We start from the raw sequence: 19,412 nt of genomic DNA on the forward strand, positions 1-19,412 counted from the left end.
AATGGACCGCGCGGAGAGGAACACCATAAGTACCCAATATAAATTCCTTTAAGATGCCCAACGTGTAGTTATCTACGACTATGCGAACGTCTATCGAAGTTGCCGCGCGCTATATACAGTGTTGCGCTAAAGATTACAGCTCAATGCGCGATGCGTGCGCGCTCATCGCGATTCATCACCGCCGGCCGCTGGCGCGCGCAAGAATGCCCAAGTTTTGCATGTCTCACAAAACGCGCGCAATTCGTCGCCGGCGATATTTTCACGAGCCGGCTGCTACTTTGAACATTTAGTAGAAGTATAGAAGTATTGGAATGCGTGTGTGAGCGCCGTCAGTCTGGCAGTGTGCGGTTGTAGTCGGATGGTCGTAGATAGGACTATCTGGCGGAGTGAAGGCGACCGTATGTACATACATTATCATTTATTGGAAATTCAAGCAAAGGAAACCCCGAGTGCGTTAGACCTAAACCACCTAAACGCAGAAATTGAAAATTTATTTGCGTCATTTCGAGAGGAAACGCTCGCCGGATTTTTTCTTCGCGTCAAAATTATCGTTTCGCTTTATTTGCTTATGCGCTGAATCAATACTTCTTTTTCGAGTGTTTCCAGCGGTACACCGAAAGCGTGTAATTAAGTCATTGTTAGGTGAAAAGCGTTCGAGCACACCGTTTATGCAAATGAGAAGGGAATTCGACGTTTTGCTTTGAAACACGCACTTTTACAATCTACAATCCGCTGGATTAAAAGTCCGCATACACAATCATTGCCTGCTTTTACAACCGCCATCCAAAGGTGAAATTGACCCAGATAAATTACAGATTCACGGTTTTTGGTTTTTGATTTTTTTCTTTTTCAATTTTTTTTTGTTTTGGAGGACCCAGTCAAAGGTCGGAATAATAACACGCGCGCGGGTTGTGTGGGTAAAATCTGACACGCTTTATGCAAGAATGAAAAATGTCCACCGATAAAGTCCATCCTCGTCGGAGGGAAACCCCACGGCGCGGATGTGCACGGACACAAATCACGCGCGAAAGTCGATCCATAACTTGCTCTTAATTCCGCCCCGTGCATTTTGATATATCTCAAAGGAGTTGCCTTTGACTTTGACGTCCGATGCATCGCGCCACGATCCACACCGCACGCCCCTTCGCTGTGGTCTTTTATTATCAGTTCGTAAATCGTGTTTGGACCCTTTGTTCTCCCTTTGAAAACACGCTACACATTGTTTATCGCATTTTTCGAATTTTTCAGAAAATTTTTGCGAAAAAATTTTTTTTCAGTTAATTAGCTATGAATTTTATCATTTTCCATGATATAAACTTAGAAAATATTGTTTTTTAGTGGTTATAACACCCTGTAGAGATAACGCGCGCAACGGCCAGAATTCTAATGATTCATTTCGTGCGCACGCCACGCAGACAAACGAAATTTCGTGGCAGATTGTTTAAATTCATATCAAAATCGCATACGGAGCGGAAAGTACAAGGCAAATGACATAAGGCAGCGGGTAAAAAAGCGCAGGAAATCACAAAGCAACAACCCCAAATGCCTGCCAGCTGGCTCCATCGCAGCATCCGCAGCGCGCGCGGCCACCCCCTGGCGCTCTCGATACGCGCCGCGCTATTTTATATCGCTGCACACACAGTCCGCCGTTCGTTTTCATTTACATACATGCAAAGAGAGTGTATAGAACAACCGACATCGCTGCGAAACACAACGCCGGCCCCCCGCCCCCGTGATACAGCGCCGCCGCCGGAAGCTGGCGGCGTGCGCGAGGAGCCGAAGCAATCCATCTTCATCAAAAACGTATTTTATGCAAAATCTCGCTCAGCGCGCTGAGAGAGCGTGCCCAAAGTAAAAGTTGTCATTTTGCCGGTCGGGCGCGCGCGCACAAACGGATAAACATTAATAAATATCACGAACAAGAAGAAATCTTCATTAGCATCCCGGAGTTTCGACGCACAAATACATATTGTACAATAGCAGCGAAAGGGTTCCGGGCATGCGACGAAGATGGAGAGGCATCCGTGGAAAACTTGATATCCAATCGATTCGTTCGTGTATTTTTTTCGCTTTTTCCCTGAATTAGGATCTGTGAAGTATTACGGGCGAGCGCCGAAAACGGGAAACTAGGCGCGCGCGGATAAAAGTAAAGTCGTACCTGCTACTCGGAGTCAAAGTCACGTCTTTCTCTTCGGGGAAACTTTCGATAAGCTGAATGGCGATAATCAAATCGAACAAGCTGATAATAAACTTTTCATCTAACTTTTTCTATTTCGTATCAAGTTTGGTTTTTTTCCTTTTTGTGCGCGGATTTCAACTTTCAAATGTAAATTTATTTTTATTTATCGTTTGATTAATTTTTTAATGTTTTTACATCGAAAATAAAATCATGACTTCAATGACTGTTTGCCTCGCGGAAATCTGATAAAATAACGCATCTACAGGGCATCTACAAAATTGAATAAATTCATTTGGTGCGTTGTATTTGAATTACAAATTGAAGATTTCCGCCGGCGCAGAAATTCCAGTGCATCTCAGGAATTCATAGCTGGATGCAAATCCAGCACTGCTTGTTTATAAATCGCCGTGTCGCGTTCCGTTTAACCATGAACCATGACTGTTATAACAATTTGTTTTTGTTGTGCACTCGCTGAGCGCTGGCCGCCCCCGGCCGCGTGTGTGGATGCGAGATTTATGATAACTGCGGCATCATGTGCAGCTAGGGATAACTCGTACGAATTTAACCTGCAATAATTCAAAAACGTACACCACCCACGCCGCCGCCCGCTCGCGTATGATGCATGTAAGCACCGCCGCGATGTGTAACCTGCATAAACATTGCGAGGCGACACTGAGTGTGGCCCCAAATCGAAGGTCGATGTGATTATGCATGGATTATCAGCTAGGTGATTCTTTAAAATCCTCAACAAGTCAAAAACTGTCCAAAACTCTTATTACGTGAATATTAAGAAAATGTTTCGATGTGGATATTGCTGGCGACGTTTGAAAATAGAATTACTTAATGTGTGAATAGAGTGTGTTAATCAGAGTGTAAAATTTACACACTTTGTATAACAACAAAGCGTCGAATGTTTGTTTGAACGCGCGCGGACGGCTGCCCGTTATTGCAATAAAATCGATACAAATAAATTCGAGCGGCGTTTATGTTAACTGCACTCGAAATTGATGTATAAATGTAATTTAATACATATTACATATTTGATGGCGATAACTGGGGCGGCGATATATGGCATTATCTTCGGTGCCGAAACGAATCAATACAGCGAGACTAATTTGATATCATTAGTTTTATCAGCGAGGCATAAATTAGCACGCTAAACGTTTCGGTTCATTTTCAACACTGTATTATCCTCATCCCGGACATAATAAAACAAAAATATTGCAATCTCTATGATGTAATTTAATCAGGAACTTTTTTTTCAACTTCAATATTCAAAAAGTCAGTTTTTTCACAGTTTTGAGGCATAAAAAGCGGTAATTTATACACGGACGGCCAATAAAGCGAATAAAGTACTTTTGTCACGGGTTTTTGTCATGGGTGGAGCTTGCGCATGCGCAATTGCTTATAGTGCGGCATAATTTAGCCTGTTAAACATTTTGATTCGTTTTAAACACTGTATTATCCTCTTCCACGGCATAGAAAACAAAAATATTACAATTTATATGAGATAATAAATATGATGTAATTTAATCAGTCAAATATTTTACCTAATAGCAGTATTAAAGTAAATAAACACGAAGAATAAAACAACGCGGCGTAAAAAAAGGAGTCGAGAAAAGCAAAAGTGTTTTAGTTTCTTTTTTATATGGTCGACGAAGTGAACAAATCCAGGCAATTTGAAAAGTTTCCAATCTTAGAGAAGGATTTCAGATGAAGAACAAGAAGCAGAAGTTTTCATTTTATCTGTTTTTCGCACTAGTCGCAGGCGTAGTAAATTGAAAAACTTAGCGCATAGTTGTGCGCACGGTGTGCACGATGCCCGATAATATAAATTATTACAAAATAAAGAAAAGCGTTTCTAATAGGTTTATCGATACGTTTTAAACTTTCATAAATCAAACAAATAATATCCGCGGATTTTCGCCGCGTTGAATTTCGATTAATCATGCAAACGCAAAGATAATTAATTAGATTTTTTTAATAATTAGCCATTTACACGTCGGCGATGTGTAAATGATTAATGAAAAATCAATGTGTTTTTTGTGCACCCAACGAAAATCGTATTTTTGTGCGCGAAAGTCACAATTTACATTTTGATTCAATAAAATTAATAAATGTGAGTACAAAATTGTATTTTCTATGCGCAAATAAAAGTTGAAAAAAATGTGAAAATTCACGTTTATTGCAAATGTACATTAATTAATCACTAATTGAATATTATTACTCCATATGTGTTAATTAATACAGTTTAATTGATGTATCAGCTAAATTCGCGTAAATGCCTGTCATGGATTCAAGTTTACAAGGACATTGCTCCTAGCTCGAGATCACAATTGAGATTAATTAACAAAACAGGTCCTGGAATTGCGAGAACACGAATAGTAAACAATGACAACCCACAATTATAAACACTTCTTATTGATTTAGGCATCGAATTGTGCGCATATTCAATTTTTGAATAAAAAAAATTTTAATTCGTTTAACAAAATTTTTGTGTTATGGTATAATATAAGTTTTATATTAACTTAACAAGGCGCGCATATACTTTCTGGCCAATTAAAAATTGAAATTTCTATTACGGCGCAATTGTGCTACAACAATGCCGGCAACTTTTCGGTGCGCTTTTAAAGTTTTGAGCTGTGACTCAATTTTCAAATATAAGAATAATGAAACCGTGGGCCCCGAAGAAGTCGAAGCTGCTTTGATCTTAAATTAAGCGTGAAGGAGCGCGCGGAAGCGACGTCAGCGCCCCGACGAAGATGTCGACGACAGGGCGCCGCCGAAAAAAAATCCGCCGCCGCCGCCGGAAGGAAAGGTTACATTGGACTATTAAGTTCGCCCCTTGTGCGCTTGAGATTTGAAAGGGAACTAAGTAAGCGGACTCAAATTAAAATCCATTCTTTGTGTCAACGCCAAAGTTCGTTCTTTTCATCACACGATCTTCTTCAACCGCGCGTAATCGAATAATACTGCATCGAATCGTGTGTTGTGCCTAGTTAAAAGCGGAAATTGCTCGAGTAAAATGACAACATAAACAAAGCAAGATGCCGTGTTTCATAGGTGGGTACAGGTACGAGTGGAACATCACGTTGTGTATTTGCCGTGCGTTTCCTGTGCATTAACTGAGACGTTCCCGGCTGGAATTGCGAAATTCGACGGCTGTGATGTTTGCGAACGTAATGCGTACGACATCGTGCAACATACACAAATTAAATTGTAATCGTCTTATACATATAATAGTTAAATTAACAATGCTTTTCGCGCTTGAAATTTACTCGCGCATATTGGCAATAACACGAAGAACAAACAAGCGTAGAGCGCGCAGAAAATGATTGAAATTCAAGTGTGAGACCGTAAATATTGACGCATTCTTCGCGAGTTGAAAGCCAAGCGTGCACCATTGTCCTAACTAAATTCCAACCGTGAATTGTCTATAATGGTTGCGCAAAACGAATAAAACGGCGATGAATGCAAAATTCAATCAAAATCAACCACATGGCGCACGCACGACACTCTCACAGGTCCAGTAAATATTTATGAACGCAATATAAAATATAGCAAATGAAAATAAAAGTGATATATGTGCGATGAACACGGCTTCACCGCCGCCGCCGCCGCCGCCGCCGGGAGAGGTGCGAGGCGAATTAATTTTACACGGCGTGACCGTGCGCGCCCGCCGGCCAATAAAATAGAAAAGAAAAACTAGAATTTACGAGCGCGGCCATAATTTCGAAGGACGTCATTTTCGCGAGAATGGTAAAATGTATATACTCGGCGCGCGAATATAGTAATAGTGGGTGGTGGCGGCGCACTCTTACTCATTTTCTCGCTTTCGCTTTTTTCGGGGCGCGTTGAAGGCGCCCGTTTATCGCGTTACGTTTTTAAGTGTCAAGAAAGCAATTTGTGCTGTTGGGCTATTATAAACGTAAGCATTTTTCCTTCGTTTTGGTTACGTGCGCCTCCTATACATTTACTTTACGATGGAGTGAAGATCGTTTTACTTATTTCTACACGTCGCCGTTATATTTTTTACAAGATCCTCCCGAGATATCGTTTGAAAGATATGTGAAATATATGCAAATGTTGGGACTACTAATGGCGCCTAATTCTAATATAATTTTTGCGTGCTTGGAATTTTTTCACTATTATTTATAGATTTTTTCAGCGTCTATTAATGATTAACTCTTAACCGATAGAAAAATTCGTGTTTTTTTTTGTTGAAATTTTATTATTTCACCTTGTAAACCGGAAGAAAACAGCCGCACGTGAAGACAACGAAAATAATAAAAGAATCCAGAGAAGCGGGAAAAGGCGCAAATTGAATTATCGTTCTTTAGCAATCTCGTAACGTCGTATTAGGCAGTACATCAAGGAGCAGTCATCAGACAACTGGAGCACGTAGCCATAATTCAATGAAAAACTTTCGGAAAAACAAGACGGACTGCAGTGTTGATTTGTTGTGTGTTTTCATACTGGCTGTCCGTCACACTTTGCGCCGCCACATTTCATCCCGACACGTCTACCACACATAAATAATAACCGAAACAAATAACGAAATACTCCACACCGGTGTGAGTCGCAAACGTCGTTTTCGTTTACATGCGGTAATGCAATGTTTGCGCCGCACTCATTAGTCCGCCAGTGGAAAGAAAACTTTCCTGCCTCGCGCCACCACTGTCAGAAAACGCGCGACTAATTAAATCAGGCGCGGGCGTTTTAGTTTTTAATGCATGCATAACAGTATGTCACACAGTAACTATATATTCCTCTCCAGCATGCACACAGAATGCTTTGTGCGCGCCCGGAATAAGAACAAATAAATTACGCGCGCGCGCTGGCGAAACTTTGAGCATTACTGTGCCATCATAAGCACGTTTGCGTTTGAAACAATCGAAAACGAGTGCTGGCGGGCGGGCGGGCGCTGCACAAAGCGTAATTCCGACGACACTCCGAAATAAGCAAATATTTGCGTTGGCAAATGACTGAGCATCAAAAGGACTGCTCAAAACTACAAGCACTCGCAAACGAATGCCCACTTTATATTAATATAGTGGCGGTGGTGGAGGCGGCGCGTACCTCCGCGTTGCGCGCAAATTGGATTGTAACATTCTGTCCATCAGCACACGGCCGAGGAATGAAAAGCTCTTACTTTCAACGTTTCCAAACCGAAAATACTGTTTGCTTTCAGCTGCAGACGTGACTTTAACTTGGCGCGCACGCAAAACGACAAAATACGCGCGCGCGCGCTTATTCAATTAAATTAATTAACGGACTGTTATGGCTAGACAAACAAAAAATAAACACTCATCGCGCGAAATGAGTTAAACACAACGCGACGCGAAAATGAGCGCTTGCATTAATTGCGCACAATTTACGATTCAATTAATTGTGCGTGTCGGGCGCGCGCAGCACAAATTGCTTTTTAATCTCTTAAATTACAAGTATGTTTAAATGGAAGCGATTGACAACGACTGGCAGAAGAAAGTCGGGCTCGGTTTTCTCATTCGTTTAACTAATGGAAGTTGCTGGTTGTGGCCCACTTCTAATAAACTATTTGCTGCGCAAAACGCAACTACGAGACCGCATGGGATCACTAAAGGATAATAAAGTAAAATAACAATCCTGGCTGATGCTGACTGGGCGGGAAATGCCACCCTCTTGGCTGTACCTCCATATCGTAAAAAGTTACGATTAAAGACTGAGCGCAAGCATAAAAAATGAAAATTAAATATTTTCTTGCTAGTTTTATTCGTTTCCAGCGCTGAAAATATAAAATTTCATTGTTTTTACTCATGCACCGTCAAGTTATTACATTGTATTCGTAAAACTATGTTTTGTGCAGTGTTTACAAACAAATATTGTTCACATCGCGTGATTTCGAACGAACAGATAACAACAAACAAGTTTAAACATGTTTCACGCGTTGAATTAATGCAAATGAACATCTACATCCTAGCGGCATCTATTCGTCATCTATTTAAGTATTTAAATGGTGTACATGAGGTCACACCGACACGTGTATTTGCATTTAACGCTATGTTTTACACACTGAAACAAACAAACAAATTTGCGCACACATCTCAGGAAAATAAATTGCTTGTAAGTGCACTGTAGCGACATCTACACTTTTTTCAGAAAACTAACCTATGAATCAATTTTCAATTTGTTGGAAATTTTAAGTAATTATTCTTTAAATAACAGAGAAATATGCATTATTAGACGCATAAATACTATAAAATTAAATCTAGTTATTAATAAAACCATTTCTTGTTACTTTTCTATCAAAAACATTAAAATAAAACTTTTTGGTGTTAGCTGGCTGACGTTTACTATTGTCAGTGTAAGTTACGGCAAACAGGAACGTTGCATGTGCTGGACATTAACATTCTAAATTCTTGGTGAAACCGGCCGCAGTGAATCAAAAGCAGGACAATCATGGGCATTCTCGAGAAAATCTCTGAGATCGAAAAGGAAATCTCTCGAACGCAGAAAAATAAAGGTAAACACATTGTCTTAACCTCCATGCAGTGTAAAACTCACCGCTAAATGTGTGAATTTTACAGCAACTGAATACCATTTGGGCCTGTTGAAAGCAAAACTTGCAAAGTATCGCTCACAGCTCTTGGAACCATCGAAAAGTCCGAGAAGGTGAAGGTTTTGATGTGTTAAAGAGTGGTGATGCCAGGGTTGCTCTAATTGGATTTCCATCAGTAGGCAAGGTAAGATTTACTCTCATCTTTATTTATATTAGAATAAAACTGATTTGTTTGATTGTTTTTAGTCTACTTTGTTATCTACATTGACAAAGACTGAATCTGAAGCAGCTTCATATGAATTCACCACTTTGACTTGCATCCCAGGAGTGATTGAGTACAATGGAGCAAATATTCAGCTGCTGGATCTGCCTGGTATTATTGAAGGTGCTGCCCAAGGTAAAGGTAGAGGTAGACAGGTGATTGCAGTTGCCAGGACTGCGGATTTGGTTGTGATGATGTTGGATGCCACCAAAAAAGATGTGCATAGGGATTTACTGGAGAGGGAATTGGAAAGTGTTGGAATTCGGTTGAATAAAAAGAAACCCAACATTTATTTCAAGGTTTTTGTGTGATTTTCGTGTTAAAATGTTTGTAAACATCTGGATTCTTTGCAGATTAAGAAAGGTGGTGGATTATCCTTTAATTCAACATGTCCACTGACGAAATGCGACGAGAAACTCGTGCAGATGATTTTACACGAGTACAAAATCTTCAACGCTGAAGTACTCTTTCGTGAGGACTGCACAGCCGATGAGTTAATCGATGTTATCTGTGCCAACCGCGTCTACCTCCCATGTTTGTATGTCTACAATAAAATTGATCAAATTTCGATTGAAGAAGTGGATCGTATCGCGAAACAACCTTTTTCAGTGGTTGTGAGGTAACCTATCAAAGCTTAAATATTTCTGTGTTAAATAATTGACTTATTCTTTGTGTTTTTATAAAAATTTCAGTTGCAATATGAAACTTAACCTAGATTTTCTTCTGGAAACTCTCTGGGAATACTTATCGCTGATCAGAGTGTACACGAAGAAGCCTGGTCAACCACCAGACTTCAGTGACGGTCTGATTTTGCGTAAAGGCGTCTCGGTTGAACACGTTTGTCATGGCATTCATCGCACACTTGCAGCGCAGTTCAAATACGCACTCGTGTGGGGCACCAGCACGAAATACTCGCCGCAGCGTGTCGGTGCCAGCCACATAATGGCCGACGAGGATGTTATTCAGGTTGTTAAAAAGTAGGTAGCCATTTTGCTCTTTCTAGGCGCCGAATTACGGATTTGTGTGAAGCACAATCGAAATAGGCATGTCAACCTATTTCATTTGTTCTTTTGGCATATTTGTAATTTAGTTTTAAGCATTGCAAATAATTGTGTGACGTGGCATGTTGCCATCAGTCTATTTTTATGACAATTCTGCGTTAAATCGTGAAGAACCAACGGTTGTAATGATCCTGAGTGCATTTAAAATCATTTGAAGTGCGAGTTTTGCATCATGCGTTATTGATTAAAGTTCTCAAGCATTTTAGATCCCATTGGACTTGGTTAACCCTACAAAAATCCTTAAATTCACACAAAATTGTTACAAATCCCAATGTTACATTTTACGTTTATTTTGTGTTAACTATGCTTTAGAGATAAATATGGTGTCGCCGCTGCACCTGTACGTCGACCAGCCAGCTGATTGTCACAACTGACTACGTCGAAAACGAAGCGCAAGAACACGCCAGTCAACCACAGCGCAGCACATTCCAAAAACGACTCCGAAAAATTCAAAAAAACAGTTAACAAAGAGTGGGGCTGCGTCGATTGGAAATCCATGTACGTTGAATATTAATTAAGCGTAACGCGACAGTGCACCAATGCGTTTTCATCCGTAGAGATATGCCGAATCTTATCACCTCCAATGCGTTCCTCCGTTAGTTACATACTCTCCAGCTCAGCCACTGAACCCAACATGTCCCATCCGGACTACGAACAGTACTCGCACGATCACGCCGCCTTGCTGATCCTCATCCGACACATCGGGCCGCAGCTGAAGCCGAAAGTCTACAACAAATTCTTCGATCGCATCAATCGATTGAACACCATCAAAGTCACCGACTCCACTGGACAGGGCAGAAATATATTCGTGCGGTATGTGAAGGAATATCCAATCGAGAACAACGACTGGGGCGATTTTCAAGTAAATATTTACACTACAACACACAAAAATCATGTTTATAAGCTGAAATTTATTGTAGACACATAGAAGATTACTGGGATTGATCTCAATTGGCAAATATGATTCACAACAGGAGTTGAACGAGATTTGCAGGGTGCATGAAAGCCTCAAAGTGAAATATACAAACACCTTATATGATTCCAGGTGTATTTTATTGAAGCCCTCTGAGGTTGAGAGCCCCATTGAACAAATTGGTGATGGTAGTGTAGGCACATCAAGTTGTGAAAGTGAAAGTAAGTTAAATCTAGCATTATTTGTTTATATAATTAACATTTACAAGTTGTAGTTGTGAAAGATGATGATTCAAGTCCATATGACAGCTCAAGCTATGACAAAAGTTCCAGTGAAGAAGAGAAAAAAGACGACAATAAAGAAGCTACACAATCCACAGATCAACCATCAGAAGAAAAAAACCCTGAAGAAGATGCGCGTAAACACAAAGTCGAGATGCTACTAGAAAAGCTCCGCGAGGAGCGCACGCCGGATAACAAATTCACAACGCCGTCGAACTTCAAAACGCGCGCGTTTTCTACTCGGAAACCGATCCATGCACGGAATTAGAACAACATTTAACAGAGTTTGTAAATTCGCTCTTCTGGGTATTAGAATCCAAGCGGTTGGAAAAATCTCGTGAAAAAATCGAGCGTGTGAGTCTGCTACTTGCGCCGTTCGAGAAAAAAGACATCATCGGGCTGGATATGGAGTCGCGTAATAATAAAAAGCGTTGCACGGGTCGTGTGACGAAACACTTAGGTGATTTATGCCTGCAATCTGGTTTAGTAAATGAGGCGTTGACGTATTATTTTAATGCCGCCGAGACGCTGAAGTCCGTCAATGATTGGCTATGGTTAGGCGCGGCGTATGAAGGTCTCTGTGTCACTTCAGCGTTGATTCTCTATCCGAACATTCAGCGTTTACTTCCGCTACATCGTAACTCTAGTCTGCAGGAAGGTTCACCGAAAAAATCCATTACGCAGGCGCCGATTCTCGAAACAAGCGTAAAAAAAGATTCAATTCACTTATTAACACATGAGGATATTCTCAAACGCTATCGCGAGGCTATTATACACTATAGCAAGTATCAAAACGCGGGTATTATCGAAACAGAGGCGAGTTTTAAAGCGGCGCGTATTTCCGTCGAGCAAAATCACTCCCTGCAAGCGGCGAGTTTCCTCCAAAACGTCGTATTTATTAACCTGACGCTATCCGAACAAGAAAAGATTCAACGCTTTGAAACTCTGTCAGAACTTTATACACAGATCGGTTTTCGTCGAAAAGCAGCGTTCTGTCATCGCCTAGCAGCGAGTCGTTATGTTTCCGTGCAAAATCCGAAACCCAACTGGAATCAGTGTTATAGTTTGATGCTGCAGAGCTTCCCAGGGCATAAATTGAGTCTGGATCCGACTGACATGGCGCAAAATAGTACTCAAGTCGGCTGGCCGAGTCTACAAATACATATTCTACAAGAATTGGTTGTCGCCGCGAAGAGAATGGGACATTCTGCGCTTGCAACGAGGCATATGACGTTCCTCTTGCAGACAATGTGGGATCATCTGTCACAGAACGATCAGAAAGAGTTATCGTTACAGCTGCAGTCGTTGTCATCACAGTGTGAAGGTTCACCTGTGCCGCTTGTGCTTGAAAACGGCGTGGTTATCCCACCGGCGAATTTGATCAACATTCCCATCTGTAAGGGTTACACGCTGAAGAATCTACAACCACATTTACAGCCGCAGAAAATCGAGACGCTCAAGGAGGATATCGGTCCGTTTTTGTTTACGCCGATTAACTTCGGTAGTTTGGAGCGCAAAACGAACAAACCCGCTAATAAAATAGGTAATTCCTAAGTAAATCTTCATATTGCTATACTAAACTAACTATTTTTGTGTTTGTTTGTTGTTTTCATAGACTTTTTATGGATTGAAAATGATTTATGCGAAGTATCGCTAAAATTATTAAATCCGTTGCCTTTCGAGCTGACTGTGTCCAATATGCGGCTATTGACTTCAGGAGTGGTGTTTGAATCAGTCCCGGAGACAGTTGTACTAGCACCAGAGACTCCCACACTGTTAACTCTTGTGGGAACACCAAAAGAAGTCGGTGAGTTGGAATTGCTCGGTTATAGCACGCATACACTCGGCGTAAAATCAAATTGTCGCCTGCGCTACATGAAAAACTTCCTGCCTTCGTACTCAATCGAAGTGATCTCTTCTTTACCGACAATGGATGTGAAAACATCCCTGCCGCAGAGCGCCACTTTTCCACGTTTCAAAACTTTGAAAATGTCGTCACCTCAGCGAGTTTAAGTCTACACAATGGCGAAACAACTGAATGTACAATTACTCTGACGAATACAAGTCAAGTACCTATTGAGATGCTAGAAATAACTATTCAGAGCGGATTAGATCATGTCCTGCAAGGGCAGATTTTCCAGTGGTCCGAGGAGGCTGTTAAGGAACAACTGCCGATTCAGCCCGGGCAGTCAGCGACGATGAGTTTACAATTGTACGCGGCGGCGAATTTCCTCAACGCAGCATATTCAGCTGCGGATTTATCCAGCGGCGCATTCGATGGATCACAGGCAGGTAGTAGTTTATTATCCACATCAGCAGGTCCGAGTTCACTGCCATCGCGGTTGAATTCGCCTGTGAATTCACATTCCGCGATGGGTAGTAGTTTTCACAGCTCGCGGCGCACCGAGTACAATTCGAGTTTCCGCTCAACGTATTCCGGCCAGAGTAGTGTTACCACACAGGGTGGTGCTAGATCACCGGGGGTATTAGCCCTGCCGCAACATGCTGCTTCAGCAGTGGTGGAGGGACAGTTACAGCTGCGTTATAGCGGCGGAAATGGGATCGCCGCGGGATATTGTCGAACTTGTTCGATTTTCATCACGCTGGAGATGATGCCATCGATGCAGGTTACTAATTGGGATGTACTACCAGCAGAAACGTAAGTATTTGTTAGTTTTTTATAAGAAAAGTTTAAGAAACATTGAGTTTTTCGCGTAGATCATCACAGTTTTACTTAGTTTTGGATGTGGCGAATCTCACATCACAAGAAATGGAGTTGCAATACACGCCCACGAAGCGTATGCTTGTCGAGGGGCATGAATCCTGCCGAATTCCAATTCCTGTTGATCGGTGTCCGCTGTCAAAACTTACCAAACTTTACATGGAGGATAATACTCTCGACGAACGCTTGGATTTAGATAAAATCTGCTCGGAGCACATCGCTAATCTAGTTGATCTTCAGTATAATCTTCCAGCGATTGACATCAAGGGCAAAGCCAGTCTAAAAGGGATCACATTGACCCCGAATATGTTAGATATCGTCCGGATGTCGCCACTTCACTGGGGTATAAAAAAAATCACAATTCAAACATAAATTTCTATAAATTTTGTCGTTTAGATGTTGCGGTTAATGGTTCACCTGTAAAGCCGCAAGAGGCGCTCAACTGCGAGGCAGGCGACTCTCTTTCGCTCAGTATACAAGTCTGCAACAGCCTAGAAAAACCTCTCAACAAACTGATCATGACCGTACAGTTCTACCAGGATTATCAAAATGGCGCATGCAACTACATGTTGGAGACACGACTTTCAGTCACAGGACCATCCAAGTAAAACACATCTTGATTCATTCCAGCTTCGTATATGTATTATAAATTAATCGTTTTATTGTTTAGAATATTCTTGCCGACACTAGCGCCGCAGAATTCGACGCAGCACGCGTGCAATGTGCTCTTCTTCACTCCAGGTCAGTATAAAATGGACATACAGGTAACTGCGCCCGATTCCGCCAACGTGGCGAGTCTAACGAACCATATATGGCGGTTTATTCCACCGGTGGAAATAAATGTCACCAGTTAAAGAGGCGATCAGAATAAATGCACATACCTTATACCTAACCTCATTCTTTTTCTATCAGTGTTGATTCCTTGCGTAATCGAGCAGAGTAAAGATTGAATTTTAAAAGAAAATTATCATCATCATGCATGCAAGTAAACATAAATCAGCGTCAATTGACAATTCTTTATTATATTGTAAAAATATACGAAAGAATTAACGTATTAATGCTAGTGGTTTAAATAAAATTAATATGGTACTGTCATGAGAGTGTTCTTAGGAAATATTCAGTCATGCATGCGCTAATACCTTGAAATCTTGCAATATAATAAAGAATTTCGACAATTTCTGCTCTCTTCGATTGCATTGCAACATTAATTCGGTCTAAAAATCCGTCATTGGTTTAAAATCAGATTACTTCATTAATAATACTAAGATAATTGAGTATTCAATGGTTTTCACGAGATGGAAACGATCGGTTTGCTTGAAAACAGTAACTTTTCGGTTTGCGAGTAATACCACTCTTGCTGCCTGATTTGGCAGGTAATGGCATTGATTTTCCTAAGGGAATCATTGTGCTGACAATAGCTGCATCCGCGATTTCAGCTCGCAGTCGTTTATGAAACGCTAGCACATCCGGATTGGCCCAGACCTGCGACGCTTTAAAATCGAGCACGCGCAGAGTATCTAAACTTTGCGCACGTGAAAGCGCCACGTAAGCTTGCCCAGCTTCAAACACACGTGCTAAAGACATTTCAACGCAGTCGAGTGTGAGTCCTTGCGATTTGTGGATGGAAAACGCCCATGCAAGTTTCAGCGGTACTTGTTTACGTGTAATTGTCGCACCGCCGGCGGTTTCATCGTCCATTTCTCAGGTTTAGCGAGGTATTCTTTCTTGTTACGGAAACGCACGAGTGGTAAACCCTCACGGAAACCGACGACAACGCCACGTGCGCCATTCACAAGCCCCATGGAAATGTTCACGTTTTTCAGAAGCATGACCTGCGCGTTTATCTTGAGAATAAGCTCAGCTGGCACCGGAGTTTGTTGATCGAGTTGTTTGCTTGAGTACTGGTCACTGTCCTGCGCTTTGAAGACTCTAGTCTCGCCTGAAAATCAACTCATAGCATAAAATAACAGTTTTGTGAGGTTTTAAGTTGAATTTGTACCTTTAAGTTCATTTAACTTGTTTTCGTTGATCAAATTCGCATCCTGCATGTGTGAACACAAGCGAGTTGCAAGAATACCGTTCTGTTCGATTTGTTGCTTGGATGTGGCAAGCAGGCGATCGCTGATTGAATCCGGGACATCACCAACACGGATTTGATTCAGAATACTGACGAATTCCGGGTCTTTCTGGCGGTGGACAATGCGTAACTCAAACACTCTCTGCACGCAATCATTCCAAGCCTTTGACTGGAAGCAAAACTTCTTCTCCTGCTTGAATTTTGTCACAGGAGGCAACTGTAGGAAATCCCCGCATAAAATCAACTGCAAACCACCGAATGGTTTGTCGTTTTTCCTTACATGTCGTGCGACTGCTTCAATTTTCTAAACACAAACAAAAAAACAAGTTAATAATTTAATAATTATGGAAATATTAAGACAAAACCTCAAAAAAGTTTGCATCCACCATGGATATTTCATCAATGATCAAATGTTTGCATTTTCTCCAAATTGAAGCAACAGATGGTTTTGAAGCCATTTGATAGGACCTATCAAGTGTAGCTTCACCACTGCCAATGCCAGCAAACTGATGCAGTGTTATCCCACCAATGTGACAAGCAGCCACACCAGTGGAAGCTGTTGCAGTGGTTACATCCGGAGGCAAAGCACCAATAATCTTCCGCAGCAAGTAACTTTTACCTGTGCCTGCACTCCCAGTGAAGAAAACATTCTGCCCACCTAGACAAGCCTGCAGCACTTCTTTCTGCTCATCGTTCAATGGATCACTTACTGTGAAAGCTTTTTTTGGACTAGGAGAGTGCCCATCTTGAAGCTTTCGTTTTCTACTCAAAGGTGAAGGTGTAGTATCAGTTGATTTTGATGTTTTTATATGTTTCAAATCCGCAACAGTCACTGGACTGATATCATCCAGTACTTTCGGTTGACTAGTCAACAGTTGTTCACGCAGGGACACTTTGGCGGTGTTGGTTTTCTTGTCGCCGGTCATTTTCACAAATAGCAGCTTTAAAAAGGTCGTTAGCTGGCCAGGCGGTGCGTTTGAAAGGAACACGGTACACTTTTGATCCTGAAACTTCATGGAAGTCTTACCTTCGTTCATGAATTTATTATGCACGGACATATTCTTGAGTGGAAACTTGAATGGTGCTAGTTTTTCGGCGGCAATCTCGAGGATCATCTGGCGGAATTCGTTGCGGCAGAGTCGAAGGGTTGCCTTCTTGTGCACGGCTTTCCTTTGGATGGCTCCTTGTGCATTCGCCCATTCTAAAGTCACCGAGCATATCACCGTGCTGTCGTTATCCATTTTCGATGAATTCTCCTCTTGTTACAAATATACCATCAACATTTTAACGACTTCAGCAAAATAACGTAACTGTTTCGACGAGTTGGCCAGGTTGAATCAGCTTGAATACTACACACGTTGCTAACGGTTAGAAGTGGCGCATGCGCAGCTTCGGTTCGACTCGGTTGTTACAAGGAGGGCGTCCGTGTCACTATTGCGCTTGTCTCATTCAAACAGTTGACGTTTCGTGCAGAACATGGACTCTTAAACTTTCGCGGATTTCTTAAAATTTCTTGTATATTTGAACATTGCAACACCTGAAAGTGCACAGTATAAATTACCGAAGTGATTTCAACTCACAGCAACTGTATTCAAAGGTATGTGCAATTACTACTAACTAAAAAACTGAACATAAAAACTTATGCTTCAACTAAAACTAAAAATTTAAAATGGCGGCATGCGGCATCCAATGTCATTTAATGAATCAATTTATTAACATTTCGTACACAAATATGTTTACATATATATATATAAGTAATATGTGTTTTGTATTAATACGTTCAATTTGGGCAGACTGTGCATCCAACAGAATTTCAGTCGTAAATTGTTCCGCGCATGTTACTGATCCGGCATTACTGATATATTATACTGGTTTAATTTGAAAGTATAGGCACAATTATTAATATTAATCTCTTAAGCATATCATCACCTCCGTGTTAGGTGTTAGTAGTTGATGAGTAGTGCGTTTAGATCTGTTGCACATTCGAAAAGTCGTAGCTATGCTGGTTAGCTCCGTGGTTAGTTGGAGGCGGCGGCGGCGGCTGCGCGCGGTCTATATCCTCGTAACTGGTCGCCCTCGGCGCCGCCGGAAATATGCCGCCTAGAAAGTCTACAAATGGCATAAGGTTTAGCATATCTCCGCACAACAAGAGAGCATCATCTACGAATTACTTGGTTCGTCGCCGCGCTCGCGCAGGATTTTCAGCATGTAGATGGTGGTGAAGGGCCGGGCGACAAGATGCAGGATTGCCAGCGCGGCGGAGAATCGTTCTGCAGCGCCTGCGAAAACAATAAATGTTTAAATTGGCCCTGTAAGCGTTCCATGAAGAATTTGATAAGGTATTGTTTACTGATTGAAATAAATCGTGCAATTTTATACTGTATACATAAACAAGCAATAACAAGCAAGCAACTTGATATTGTGAGAGTCATACCATAACTGTTTGGGTAACAGAATGCAAGGTAGAAGATATCCAATACGATTGAACAAATATTGACCATAAAAGCCTGCAAAATTGGTTTTTATTGAATAAAAATACAAAATAAAAATCAATCAATGACTTACCATTTGAATGGGTTCTGAAGATTGGATGTTATGCATGGACCACAGGATAAGTATAATCAGGATAAAGTTGTAGAATAAATATCCATTGGTGGCCCAATGGCCCATTGCACTCAATGCAATGAAAATGAAATGAGTGAAGAAAATCGCCTGGAAATTATTCAGATTTATTGCTTTATTAAATCCTGCTGATGATGTCTTGTATTGCTTGGTGTGGCATTACCTTTTGCGGAAAGTTGGGCACGGACGCGATGTCCATCGTCGTGACCGGCATTGTTGACTTGTTTGCTTGTTAGAGAATCGATGCGCACGATTTGCGTGATTCACATCCTCTGCGTAATACCGAAAAAACGCACAAATATATCAGCTGCACGTATTGGGTATCAACTGATAGCGCTTTGCCCAGTGTCTGGTGTGCTGAGCGAGCGATGATTGCACATCATGCTTGCGCAATCTGATTGCCAAGCCTGCTGGCATTCGTTCAATATCTTGTTTAGTTGGACACCCTTGTGACATAGGCAACGCAATATTCACGCTGATTTTGTTTCAGGAGTTTTGGATTGAAGTTAACTATGAAAATCTAAACATTCCACGATGGATGACAAAATTTTGCTGTGAAATCGACAAGGATTCAATTAAATTTGAATAAATGTAAAGTTTGATGAATTGTGAATTATAGACATGATGCCGGAGGAATACAACAACGTAAGTGTATTTTATGTTAATATTTGTATAAATATTAAATAATTTATTAGAATTTAGCGTTTTTTGTGTCTGTTTTTTATTATTACACAATTTTAAGTACAAAGACACAATT

General features: G+C 41.2%; 4 protein-coding genes across 4 annotated transcripts; 2 read left to right on the forward strand and 2 right to left on the reverse strand.

Annotated features, from left to right (window-relative positions):
* The first annotated feature begins 8,489 nt into the window (after positions 1 to 8,489).
* Positions 8,490 to 10,245, forward strand: LOC135790640 (developmentally-regulated GTP-binding protein 2-like). Its single transcript, XM_065300915.1, is given in 6 exon segments — positions 8,490 to 8,681; positions 8,746 to 8,821; positions 8,823 to 8,901; positions 8,964 to 9,278; positions 9,333 to 9,598; positions 9,672 to 10,245. Coding segments are annotated over 6 exon segments (1,089 nt in total). The 5' UTR covers positions 8,490 to 8,617; the 3' UTR covers positions 9,961 to 10,245.
* A 110-nt stretch (positions 10,246 to 10,355) lies between these two features.
* On the forward strand, positions 10,356 to 14,848 carry LOC135790633 (protein brunelleschi-like). The gene is given in 10 exon segments (XM_065300908.1): positions 10,356 to 10,538; positions 10,598 to 10,902; positions 10,961 to 11,174; positions 11,228 to 11,461; positions 11,464 to 12,777; positions 12,850 to 13,194; positions 13,197 to 13,893; positions 13,953 to 14,299; positions 14,353 to 14,560; positions 14,627 to 14,848. Coding segments are annotated over 9 exon segments (3,822 nt in total). The 5' UTR covers positions 10,356 to 10,538; positions 10,598 to 10,623; the 3' UTR covers positions 14,811 to 14,848.
* On the reverse strand, positions 14,577 to 17,501 carry LOC135790636 (ATP-dependent DNA helicase PIF1-like). Its single transcript, XM_065300911.1, is given in 4 exon segments — positions 14,577 to 15,647; positions 15,650 to 15,895; positions 15,956 to 16,337; positions 16,399 to 17,501. Coding segments are annotated over 4 exon segments (1,917 nt in total). The 5' UTR covers positions 17,275 to 17,501; the 3' UTR covers positions 14,577 to 15,234.
* Positions 17,502 to 17,723: 222 nt separating this feature from the next.
* Positions 17,724 to 19,023, reverse strand: LOC135790642 (type-1 angiotensin II receptor-associated protein-like). The gene is made up of 5 exons (XM_065300921.1): positions 18,819 to 19,023; positions 18,599 to 18,745; positions 18,468 to 18,540; positions 18,205 to 18,312; positions 17,724 to 18,142 (listed from the first exon to the last, which is right to left on the reverse strand). The coding sequence occupies exons 1-5, from the start codon at positions 18,867 to 18,869 to the stop codon at positions 18,000 to 18,002; spliced, it is 522 nt and encodes a 173-aa protein (XP_065156993.1). The 5' UTR covers positions 18,870 to 19,023; the 3' UTR covers positions 17,724 to 17,999.
* Between the last annotated feature and the right edge of the window lie 389 nt (positions 19,024 to 19,412).

This window comes from Atheta coriaria, unplaced genomic scaffold (assembly GCF_025399875.1).
Source record: "Atheta coriaria isolate IRGN ID8LTWV9N9 unplaced genomic scaffold, Caltech_Dcor_3.1 hic_scaffold_4_pilon, whole genome shotgun sequence".
Taxonomy (NCBI): Eukaryota; Metazoa; Arthropoda; class Insecta; order Coleoptera; family Staphylinidae; genus Dalotia; species Dalotia coriaria.